At 38.8% G+C, this 12393-nt stretch overlaps 1 protein-coding gene across 1 annotated transcript in view; it reads right to left on the minus strand.

Annotated features, from left to right (window-relative positions):
• The window catches only part of LOC108424722 (voltage-dependent calcium channel gamma-2 subunit), a 77431-nt gene that overhangs the window by 14012 nt on the left and 51026 nt on the right, over positions 1 to 12393 (minus strand). The window contains exon 2 of the mRNA XM_017692912.2: positions 6840 to 6923. Coding sequence (XP_017548401.1) covers positions 6840 to 6923 — 84 coding nt within the window. The remainder of the gene's footprint in view (positions 1 to 6839; positions 6924 to 12393) is intronic.

Below are 12393 nucleotides of genomic sequence, written 5' to 3' on the forward strand. Positions count from 1 at the left end.
AAAAAAATATAATAGAGAGAGAGAGAGAGAATATATATATATATATATATATATATATATATATATATATATATATATATATATATATTGTATATTCTGTCATTTTCCTTCAGAATCACCTTCACTCACTGACCATTATATTAAAAACTCCTGCCCTTTACTTACACCCATCCACTCGCTGGCCACTTTATTGGAAACACGCTTTACTGTCACTCATCCTTGCACTGGCTACTTTAGTGAAAACCTTCATTCTCTCATTGCATGCTTTATGATGTCCATCTACATAATAATGCCAATTTGACCCAGCTTTCTACCCATTCATCACTGACCACATCAGTGCTGTTTATCAGATACAACAAGATCAGCTCTTTGGTCAGAAACTGTCTATTGATGAAGGGCTAAATGACAGCTAACAAAATCAGTGCATCAGCAAATGGCCTACGGTCTCTAACAGAACACCAACAAGGTGGAGCTTCAAGAGGGGAGTTTCTAATAAAGCGACCAGGTACTGTAAAGCTTACTGAATGTGAAATCTGAATTTGAAAGAGAGATGACAGATTCAACTACAGCACTGTCCATGAGCACCTCATCTACTGCATATTTCAAATCCAAAAGAGTCCCTGCAATTTTAATAGGCTACATTCAAAATGAACTTTTCCACCCTGGAAGTCCTAACTGTGATTAGGCTGATTCAGCATTAGTCATCTGCATAATATGATATTGAGTCAATGCCATTATGAAGAATTAATCCACCGTTCACCGTTTCATTGAAGCAAAACCTCTTCATTAATAGTTTGCTGAAAGCTAGGTTATCCTAGCAAGTTCTACAGCAGGTAAAGGAAGGCAGGACCAGGAAGCTGTGTCCTATATTCATTGAGGGTATTTGCTATATAATCCTCTGGATGTGTTCACAAATCCAGTCCGCTGTGAGGCCCCTTAAGGCCATGACTGATGTCTAAATAATGTCCTCTGGAAATCGCCTCAGGTCCTTTAACCACAAATGAATTGTCCAGTCTGTGTATTGTCTTGGTTTCTGCTATTCATAGCCACAAATTGGACTCTTGGTTTCTTCTTGTATGATGAATCAAATGCATTTTCACTTGTTGTTCATGTTCATTCTTAGAATGAATGTTTCAGAAATATGCTTTAGTTTTGTTACAGACATACTCCATAATCTATTCAACTAAACCATTTCAGATACTTTGTTTGAAGGCACTAACTCGAGAAACAAGATGTGGTAGAGAAAAGGAAATAGAAACAAAAAGGAAGAACATTTGCACTAGAACAATATAACTGGACATCTAAGATGTGGAGCATAATGCAAAAAATGGTATTTTGTCGACTAAAATCATCTTAAATATACTCAATAAATGTAATATTTCTCCTATTGAGATTGTTGTAAGCTTAATTTAAGATCATTTTTTGATTAAGATAATTTAGTGTGTTTTAAGAAATGTGCTTGAAACAAGTAAAATTATCTGCCAGTATAGTTAGATCATTTTACCTAATAAAATTACTTAAAATAAGTAAATAATGTCTAGAAATAAGTAATAATAATAATATAATAATACTCTTATAGGTGCACAACCACCTCAAAATATATTAGCTAGATTTAATGTAACTTCACTTGACAAGATATGATTTTTTTGCAGTGTAAGCTTTGCAGACTAATGAGAAGTGTAAAATGTAACCAGCTTCTGAGACTGAACTTAGAACAAGACTTAACTAAGACCCTGCAGATTTCTTTGAACGACTGAAAGCGCGTCCCCTGAAAAGAATGGAAACTAATAAACCGAAAGTGTGAACACTGAAAATACTGAGCGAAAGTATATTGTAGTGGCCCACTAATGGCTGCTGCTGGCCTCTAGACACATGTGCAGCGTGGGCATGATGATGGCCACACCATGGGAGCCATGTGCCCTCTGAAAAAGGGTCCTAAATGTTTCTTAGGTTGTTATTCTTCAGTTAAAGGTATGTGGGGTGTGTGTTGTTCTGGGAAGTGGGTGGATTTAGTTTGGTCACAGGGAGGCTGAAGCCTGTGGCTAGAGATGACCTCCACTGTGAGTTCAGTGCTTTGTATGTGCCTTTCTGCCCTCATGTTTAATAATGAGCACTTCTTTAGGTGGAATCAAGGCCTCCTCTGTATCTTACTCTGCACTGATGCTACAATATGCATATATGTATGATGTGATGTGATATAAACAGGATGATATACTGGCCCACTTTCCTAACCTTCTCCCACACATACAGAGGTGCTGTGCCTTCACACAGAACATCTGCTTCTTTATATAATCACACCACCAGAGTGAAAACCAGGGGAAAAAAGGGGAGAAGTAAAAACAGAGAGAGAGGGAGAAAAAGGACAGATATAGAACATGACAGGAGGAATAGAGAGCTAAGTAGAGAGAGTGTGAGAGAGAGAGAGAGAGAGAGAGAGAGAGAGAGATTGAGACAGAAATCATCCAATATTGACTGATATCAACATGAACACGGACAGTGGGTGTGGGTGTGGGATCCAGAGTAAAGCATTCATCTAGGTCTCCGGATGGCTAAGCGTTACCATGGCGACGGAGACTCTAAGGAGTCCGGAGCACATTCATTCCACTTCTAACACAGTTATTGCGCTAATACATCACCACTGGCACAGCCGTTTACTGAGTGAAACGATGGTTAGCAGCATTAAACCACATCCATTTACCATTTAATTAAATCAATGTCCAATAAAAAATAACACTGTCCTTTGTGACATCACTTCACAAATTGAGAAACTCTGAGCTGCACACAGTGACATCACTCTTATGCATGAATAAAAGGCAGAATTTTAAGCCATCAGATTGTAAGGTACTATCACATTGACATTAATCGACAGTGCTGTGCAATGCACTGTTAGAAATAAAGGTTCTGTGCAGGTACAATTCTCATTCATCAAGGTACAAACACTACAAATTATGTACTTGTACATAATACCTTTTCATAACCTAATGTTTTAAAGCCCAACAATAAAATAACAAGCCGTGGACGAGATGGGGTCAAAATAACTTTGAAAATTTCAATGGATTATGATAGTTATGTTCCCTCACCTAAGGTACTGAGATGTACCTTGAGGGTGACAAGTGGGATATTGCCCCAGTCACAGTTTCGTACCTTTATTCAAGTGAGGTTTTACCATCTTGGCTGTAAATATGTCTCAGAATGTACTAATGTCTTAGTGTAGGCTAGAAATATAATATAAATGAAAATGCAGATTTACTTGGTTCTGCTAACATTATAGCTGCATTTCTCACATCTCTAGCAGGAAATCTTTAGCAAAAGTAGAATAGTTTCACTAAAATTTAAATAAAATTTTCACTCTGCAATCAATTTTTTAAATGATCAGGTGCTATGCTTACATTTGTCAGTAGAGGAGTGAATATTGATTGATTGATAAATATTATGTGTTTGTACCTCTGTCAGTTAGAGCAACAGTTAGAGCAAACTGTTTTAACCCCTTAAATAGCTGTGGGCTCAAAGTTGTATTACACAATTCTATTACCTAAGAATACTTCAGTCATTTTTACATTGAAGTCTGTGTAGTTACTGAATAAAAAGCCTCATTATTTAATAAGCCTGAAATGTTAAAGGAGAGAGGATTGTAGTGGAATTGTAGTGTGGCATTCGCAATTGGTTTACATGGCTCTGGTTCAGGTTGGAGGGCCCCTTTGAAGAATTTAGGGCCCTAGAAAGGCCAGACCGGCTCTGGCTACAGTGCACAAATTCAAAGTGTGAAATAAGTTAGTGAATATGAACTACATTCACCAAAGCTAACCTAAAGCTAATGTAACATGATGGGTAGCACTCGATTACTAAGCGTTTCAATTGCGCCAGTTTGAGTCTGAATGGGTTAAAGTTGAAAATTTTATTCCAGGGCTGCATTCATGCCTTCAGCCCACACTCGGCTCCTCTCTCGCCATGCTAAATAAAACAACTGCCTCTCTGAGCGCACAGTCCATTATGTTTTACATATAATTCTCACACATGTATCTGTGTCAGAATCATGCTCTCTCTCTCTCTCTCTCGCTCTCTCTCATTTGCATTCAGAATGATGTCACTGTCGGTACAATCTCTTGCTGTTCTATATTCTGTGGGGTTTGGGAATCGGGCACAATAGCAATGGGGACGTCTATTCATTCACAAGCTTTGTTTTGTATAAAGGTTATTTTATAACTCTTCATCAAAGGCTCTAATGGAGGGGGAGCTCATAATCTGTGGCTTGTGTAACGATGGGCCTTTGAAGCTGCACATGTCGTGCCTTTTAAGAAGTCTTTACATCATTTAGAATATCATGCTACTAGGTGACATCATTAACCCAAATGAAGTACCATTATTCATCCAGTGATATCACAGCAGAGACATTGCCATGGTAACAGTGGAATTTGATATATATGCATGGGCAATGTGTATTGATCTGACTGTAGAGGAGCCTGAAGAGCTGAAGAGAGTAGAGAGAGAGAGAGAGAGAGAGAGAGAAACCAGATCAAGCTAGCAACTACATGTTGTGCAAGTGGCCTATACATTTACATTGTTAATTCATTTGGTTAAACAAGACAATGGTGAAAGGAATAACGCCTGCTGTTCTGCACTAAATCAATGCCATGAATCTGGTTCCTCTTCATATGGAACAGTTGGAGTTTAACCCTAAGAGGTTGCATTTATTGTTGCTGATAACAGAAGCACGGCGTCAATCAATATATATTTTTTATTACTCTAGCTCATTTAAATAAGACTGTTTGTGAGTAGAAAATATGCCCTTTCACTATGATATGATTTTGATGAAAATGTATTGTGTGTAGAGAGAAATGAAAAAAAAAACACTTCTAATTACTTGTAACTACTTATGGTCTTAAATTAACTCTCAAATAATAATAATAAAAAAAAAAATTAAAGGTTAATAAGACTGTATAATTAGCCTTGAGAGAGCGAGAGAGAGAGAGAGAGAGAGAGAGAGAGAGAGAGAGAGGTGAGTCAAAGAGAAGCTAGAGGAACCCTTTTTAGATCTTTGTCCTTTTTTGTGTTTTTCTCCTTTTGCATCTCAAATCTCTCTTTCACCTCTCTCCCTACTCATCTTCCTCTCAGAGGTCAATCATACTCTTACACATCTCTCTCTCTCTCTCTCTCTCTCTCATACTTTTCTCCATATCCCCTCTCTATATATTCTTGTACTTTTCTCACCTCTCTATTGTCTCTCACTATCTTTCCTTTTTTCCTTTCTTTTTCTCTATCTCTCTCTCTGTGTCTTCATCAACCTCTGTGTCTCTCTCTCACATTCACAATCTCTCTCTCCTATACTCTCAATCTCGCTCTCTCTGTTTCTCTCTCTCTCTATCTCACTCCCTCTCTTTTTATCTCCTCTCTCTCTCTTTCATTGACTCCATCTCTCTCTCCCTCTCTGTGTCTTTTCTTCTGTCTCTTTCTCTCCCTCACTATCTCTCTCGCTCATTTACTATCTCTAACCTCTGTCGTGTCTCTTTTTCATCTTCACTGTCTCCCTCACTATCTCTCTCTCTCTCTCTCTCTCTCTCTCTCTCTCTCTCTCTCTCTGTGGTCAAACACCGTGTGTGGTGTGTTGGCTGCTAGGGGAGGCGGGGGGTGAAGGAGAGATTTGACCTATATAGGCGCAAAGTAAAATATTTATAGAAGTAAGTGGCCTAATTGGGGAGCAGGAGGCCGGCCCTCTCCTTCTTACTTCCTAAATATGCTTTTCCTCTCCTCTCTCTTGTCCCATACATCTTTCTTCTCATATATTCATCCCTCTCCATGTCCCTTGCTCCCTTCTGACCTTTCCCCCACATTACTTATCTTCATCTTTCATTCTCTCTATTGAACATACCTGCAAACTGACCTGTCCACAATCCACCCAAAAACATGTACTTTAGCAGCAACTGCTGCGAGGCTGGAGAAGTTTTACGGAACATAAGCAAAAATCCCATTCGGTCTAGTGAGAAACTGCAGTGATCATTAGTAGATTCACTGCGTAATACAGTGTGAATAGACTAGTTGACTAATAAATCCACTAGTTGGAGCTGTGGGCAACTGTACAGTAGGCAACATGTGAGGATATCTGGTTCTTCCTGCTGACAAAAGGTTTACTGACAGAACTAGCCGTTAACTGTAACTATTAGATCTAGGCTTCCAGTTTGGGCCATCAACTCAACTGTAGAATTACAGTAAATTACTGGTCATTTACTGAACCATATTTACAGTAAATGACAGTAATATAGCACCTGCACCTGCACCACTAGATTAGTATGATGTGGCTGCATTGTGCTGTACACTTTCAGTAGTAAGCTGGAAAAATTAGACCTATAAATATGTTTAATAAAAACTGTATATTCACTATAATTTATACTGTATATACACAGAATATCTCAAATGTGTTTTGTTAATCCTATTATAGTTTATAGTATATTTACATATTACATGTTATAGTATGTTTACAACAATTTACAGCAATGTAAACAAAAACAGATATATGGTAATAACAATAAACAATAACATTTTTGTCAACAAAGTCAGAACAAAAACACAAATGTTTCTATTACAATGTTTATACGTTTTGAATGGTTATATTCCAGAATGTTGTGTAATACACCTGACATCACAACCATGATGAATACTACGCTACTGGGATGAGTCAAGTTTGCCATTGGGTTAAGTGAGCTTTTTGCCAACGTTCTGTAAAGCATGTCCAACCTCGCAACAGAAGCTACGAACAAAACTCATCTGTGGACAGAGCATGGATAGGTCAGTTCACACAAACATACATAGATGGACACATTCACACACATTCATATGTAACTCACGGAGGAAGTACTCTGCTGCGTCTGCTTCATAGTCTGCATCTTCAGGAAAGTGGTCAATCTGTTTACACAGCCCTTTAAAATTACCTACACAGAGAGTCAGAAGAGACAGAGTGACACGTTACTTTTAAATACAGTTTGAAAAATGTCCATATTTTACATTTTTATTATATTTAAAGTCCACTGACAGTCATATGCAAAAGCTGAACGCCCCCCATTTTAACATTTTTCTGCCATAACTTTAGCACAGGCCACATTTGATGTTTTTTTTTCCTTAAATGGGCTAAATTCAGTAAATGAACAACAATTGTACAACCCCAATTCCAATGAAGTTGGGATGTTGTGTAAAACATAAATAAAAGCAGAATACAATGATTTGCAAATCCTTTTCAGCCTATATTCAATTGAATACACTATAAAATATTTAATGTTCAAATGGATAAACAAATGGAAAGTTTCTTGGAACATTCCACAGGTGAACAGGTTAATTGGAAACAGGTGAGTGTCTATAAAGGGAAGAGTGGGTATAAAGGGAGCATCCCTGAAAGGCTCAGTCGTTCACAAGCAAGGACGGGCGAGGTTCACCACTTTGGGAACAACTGCGTGAGCAAAAAGTCCAACAGCTTAAGAACGTTTCTCAACGTGCAATTGCAAGGAATTCAGGAGTTTTATCATCTACAGTCCCTAATATCATCAAAAGATTCAGAGAATCTGGAGAAATCTCTGCAAGTAAGTGGCAGGGCAGAAAACCAACATTGAATGCACGTGACCTTCGATCCCTCAGGCGGCACTGCATTCAAAACTGACATCATTCTGTAACAGATATTATCACATGGGCTCAGGAACACTTCAGAAAACCACTGTCAGTGAACACAGTTTGTCGCTCCATCTACAAGTGCAAGTTAAAACTCTGCCATGCAAAGCGAAAGCCATATATCAACAACACCCAGAAACACCACCAGCTTCTCTGGGCCCGAGCTCATCTGAGATGTACTGACGCAAAGTGGAAAAGTGTCCTGTGGTCTGACGAGTCCACATTTCAAATCCTGGACATCGTGTCCTCTGGGCCGAAGAGGAAGAGGACTGTCCGGATTGTTATCAGCGCAAAGTTCAAAAGCCAGCATCTCTGATGGTATGGGGGTGTGTTAGTGCCCATGACATGGGTAACTTGCACATCTGTGAAGGCACCATTAATGCTGAAAGGTACATACAGGTTTTGGAGCAACATCTGCTGCCATCCAAGCAACGTCTTTTACAGGGACGTCCTGCTTATTTCAGCAAGACAATGCCAAGCCACATTCTGCACGTGTTACAACAGCGTGGCTTCGTAGTAAAAGAGTGTGGGTACTAGACTGGCCTGCCTGCAGTCCAGACCTGTCTTGCATTGAAAGTGTGTGGCGCATTATGAAGCACAAAATACGACAACGGAGACCCCGGACTGTTGATGATCAGAATTTGTACAGCAAGCAAGAATGGGAAAGAATTCCAGCTACAAAGCTTCAACAATTAGTGTCCTCAGTTCCCAAATGCTTATTGAGTGTTGTTAAAAGGAAAGGTGATGTAACACAGTGGTAAACATGCCCCTGTCCCAACTTCTTTGCAACGTGTTGCAGGCATCAAATTAAAAATGAGTGAATATTTGCAGAAAACAATAAAGTTTCCATTTGAACATTAAATATCTTGTCTTTATAGTGTATTCAATTGAATATCGGTTGAACAGGATTTGCAAATCATCATATTCTGTTTTTATGTATATTTTACACAATGTCCCAACTTCATTGGAATTGGGGTTGTACAAAGCAATGTGCAGGAAGTGCTTATAAACCAACAAAACATGTCAGTAGACTGGTACACACAAGTGCAACGTGAGAGGATCAACGTATCAAAAACAGTTAGCAGGTAATTCATTTCACCCAAGGTTTTCCAGCCTCTCTTTATTCCTTATAAATGAACAGCCTGTTTTAGTTAGAGTGCCTATGTCTATGTAAATGACCTCTTTTCTGATTGGCTGACACTATCACAAGTAAAAGAGGCATGTACCAAAATCTTTCGAGCCTGAAATGCACAAAGCAAAACTGTTAAGTTTGAACAAAATTCTACAGGGTGTGCTGAACTGATGTAGGCAAGCATATGTAAATGTGTTCATGGCTGTGACATCACAACCATGAGGTATAAATATATATATATATATATATATATATATATATATATATATTCCTGGACTATATGAATATAGCCATGTGGCTGTAAAATGTGCAATGCCAGAGGGACATGGTCAGTGTGTACTGACCAACAGGGCACAGAGAGAAGAGAACAGAACAAAACCCGCCAGATCCGGGTCTGGTGGTAAGAGGAGAGGACACAGAAACCAATGATTGTTTCCGTCATGAACCTTGCACAATAAAAATAGATGACACGGTCAAAAGTTGATGCATAAGGTGAACCTAAAATGCTGGTCTATGCTGTTCATCGCTGGTTTAGTTGGTCACCTATGCTTGTTGTAGTGGTGATCAGCTTCACATCTCCTGCTGCTGCTGACCATCATACCAGCATCCAAAACACAATGTATGCTGGTCCTGCAGGTGTCCAGCTATGCTAGTCTACCCTAATTTTCCTAGCAGGGCGGACAACTTTGTAGCACAGCCCGTAACAAAAATTACAGACAGATACAGAAATTATTCTGAAACAGTACGATTAACATCTTTTGGCTAGCTAGCTTACTTCAAAAGCACAGCTTTATTCAGTGTCTTTAAGTATTCATTTTAAAGATTTAGTGTCATGTACTCTCGAATTCACATCAAACCAGGTTTTTTTTAAACCATAAAACTCCTTAAAAGACAAAGAAATATTCTTCAATATTTCCTGATAAGAATTATTTGCTAGAGCTTTGCTAGCTTTGCTCAGTGGCTCACTTGTTAAGAGTGGCCTGCAAGCTTCATGCTATCTGGGCGTACATGCTAGTGCTAACGCTAGTGCTAAGAGTTTAACATTAGAAGAGTTTAATATTAGAAGAGGGGCAGTCATCGTTTTCTGCACAAGGTATTACATTCTACTCTGGTGGATGATACAGAGACATGTTTGTGTGTCAACAACAGAAAAATACTGTTACTGTAACTTTAGCTATCATAGTCGCACTACTGCAGAGTCAGGTCTGTGGCACCCCTGACAGCAACATATATCGTTGCGCTAGCTTGATAAAGTCGGTATCTCATGGACTGTGCATTGCGGGTCCATCCTAGAACCACATTATTGCGCTGCATGCACGTTCTACTTAGTTTTTAATCTGCTTAAACAACAACTGAGAGAAAAAAATGACAATACATCATGTAAACTAATTTTGTTGAAAATGTGGTTCACTGAGCAAAATTTTAAATCAGTTATTAAAGTAATTTACAAAGGGTAACGAAAGATATACATGAAGAAAATGTAAGTAAATTGGAACTGTGAGTGGAAAATGAATGCTGAAAAGTGGCATTTTGTCTAACACAGCATATTAACCACTAATAGGCCACGTGAAAAACACTGATTAAACGCCATTGGGCCGCCAGCTTTGCCATCAGTGGACCAGCAGTGGCCCACTATCCTCTTGCTGTCTGGCATGTTCAGGTGCCCGTGTTTCATAATGACACAGTAAACTAAGGCATGATATAAAGGCTACACCGCGTGAGAAGAGTCTGTCTGTCTTTCATTTTTTTTGTCTTTCAATTTCACAGAATTGCCAGTTTATTAGTTACACCTTCCTCTACCTAAACTCACTGGCCATTTTATCTGGTACATATACTTTGCTAATCGCTGAGTAACATGCCCAGTATGTTGCTAGGCTAAACACAGAGAGAGACAGAACTACAGTAAATAATTTGTAGCCAATAATTTGTTGACTCTGCAAGACTCTTGCCTGAATGTGAGACAACATCAACCGTTAGCATTACACTGCGCTAAAAACTGAATGAGAAAATCTCAGAGCTAAAGAGAGCTGTTTTACTGAATGGAGAAATATTCTTTCTGTTGAGATGAAGCAGATGAAAAATACCAAACTGCTTTGTTCACCACACTCATTGATGCTGTGCGAGTGCGTGTGTGTGTGCTCGCTCCCCACAATACCGCTGCCATTGTGTGTGCTCTTCTGTTTAGCTCGTTTGCTAATTACATGCCCTCCCAAAGCACTGCAGTTAAACAGACCCTTGTTAATTGCTGATTGAGGGATGAAAGACCAGCGGCTGCCCTTCAAATGTGCGCAAGGCTCGCTCACACACACACACACACACACACAGTAACTGCAGTGAATAACTGATAGAGGAAGCCGGTTAGATTTTAATAGAACGAGTGCAGAGACAGCGTCGTGACATTGGTGTCTGTGCATGCTGTACAGACATTATAAGGCAGAATCAGAAACAAAAACAAAACGTCAGCCGTTCTCCTGCAAAGCTACAGATTTTTTGGATCGTAAAGATTTAATCTTTTGGTTTAATGTTATAAATACAATTCAATAAGCCTGTGTAGTTAACCTGTGTACCATTCCAGCACTGACAAGATACTTATGTCATGAGTATGTGTAACGCGGAGCGAGGTAGCGGACGCATGTGCGGAGGTAAGCGACTTTTTTTGAGGGCAAATCCAAAATCAGGGTCGTAACAGTTAGAACCAAACAGTTCAAAGAAAGACCAACACATTCTAACAAAGACCAACAAAGACAAAGTGCAAACACAGGGCTTACGTAACAAAGGGAAAACGAGGGACAGGTGAAAACAATCAGGGGTGGAGTCGCAAAACGAGGGGCAGGACTACAGATACCAAAACAAACGCACATGGACAGGACTGGGAGGGGCCAATCGTGACAGTATGAGATTTAAGTCATGTGCCTTAGCTAATTCAGTCGACTGTATGAGATATTTAAGTTGTTTGTAGGAGATATTTTAGTCATAGGTACAAGATATTTAAGTCATCTGTATAAGATATTTAAGTCGCCTGTATGAGATATGAAAAAGTCATGTGAAAGAGATATTTAAGTTGTGGGTATGAGGTAGTTAAGTTGTGGGTATAAGATATTTAAGCTGTGTGTTTAAGATATTTAAGTCATGTGAAAGAGATATTTAAGTTGTGTGTATGAAATATTTAAGTTATGTGTATGAGATTTAAGTTGTGGGTATGAGATATTTAAGTTGTGAGTATGATATATTAAGTCATCTGTTTAAACTTGAGGTGTTGAAACAAGAGAATTAAGTTTTTAAATAACTTGTAACAATGCATAAGGATCTTGTTCCCACATCTTTGCAGCTTGTTAATATTCATGGGAACAAGTTAGTAAGTCTTGGGAACAAGATATTCAACTTGTGGCATAGTAAGGTGTGGGAATGAGCCATGTAAGTTGTGGGAACAATATATTTAAGTTACGGCCTCAACTTAGTAAGGAATGGGAAAGAGAGTCAAAGGAATGAGATAATTAAGTCATGGCCACAATGACATATTCAAATCCTGGGAACAAGATATTTAAGTTGTGGCCATGACTTAGTAAGGTGTTGTAGCAAGATAATTAGGATCTTGTTCCCACATCTTTGTA

Source organism: Pygocentrus nattereri, chromosome 30, assembly GCF_015220715.1.
Source record: "Pygocentrus nattereri isolate fPygNat1 chromosome 30, fPygNat1.pri, whole genome shotgun sequence".
Taxonomy (NCBI): Eukaryota; Metazoa; Chordata; class Actinopteri; order Characiformes; family Serrasalmidae; genus Pygocentrus; species Pygocentrus nattereri.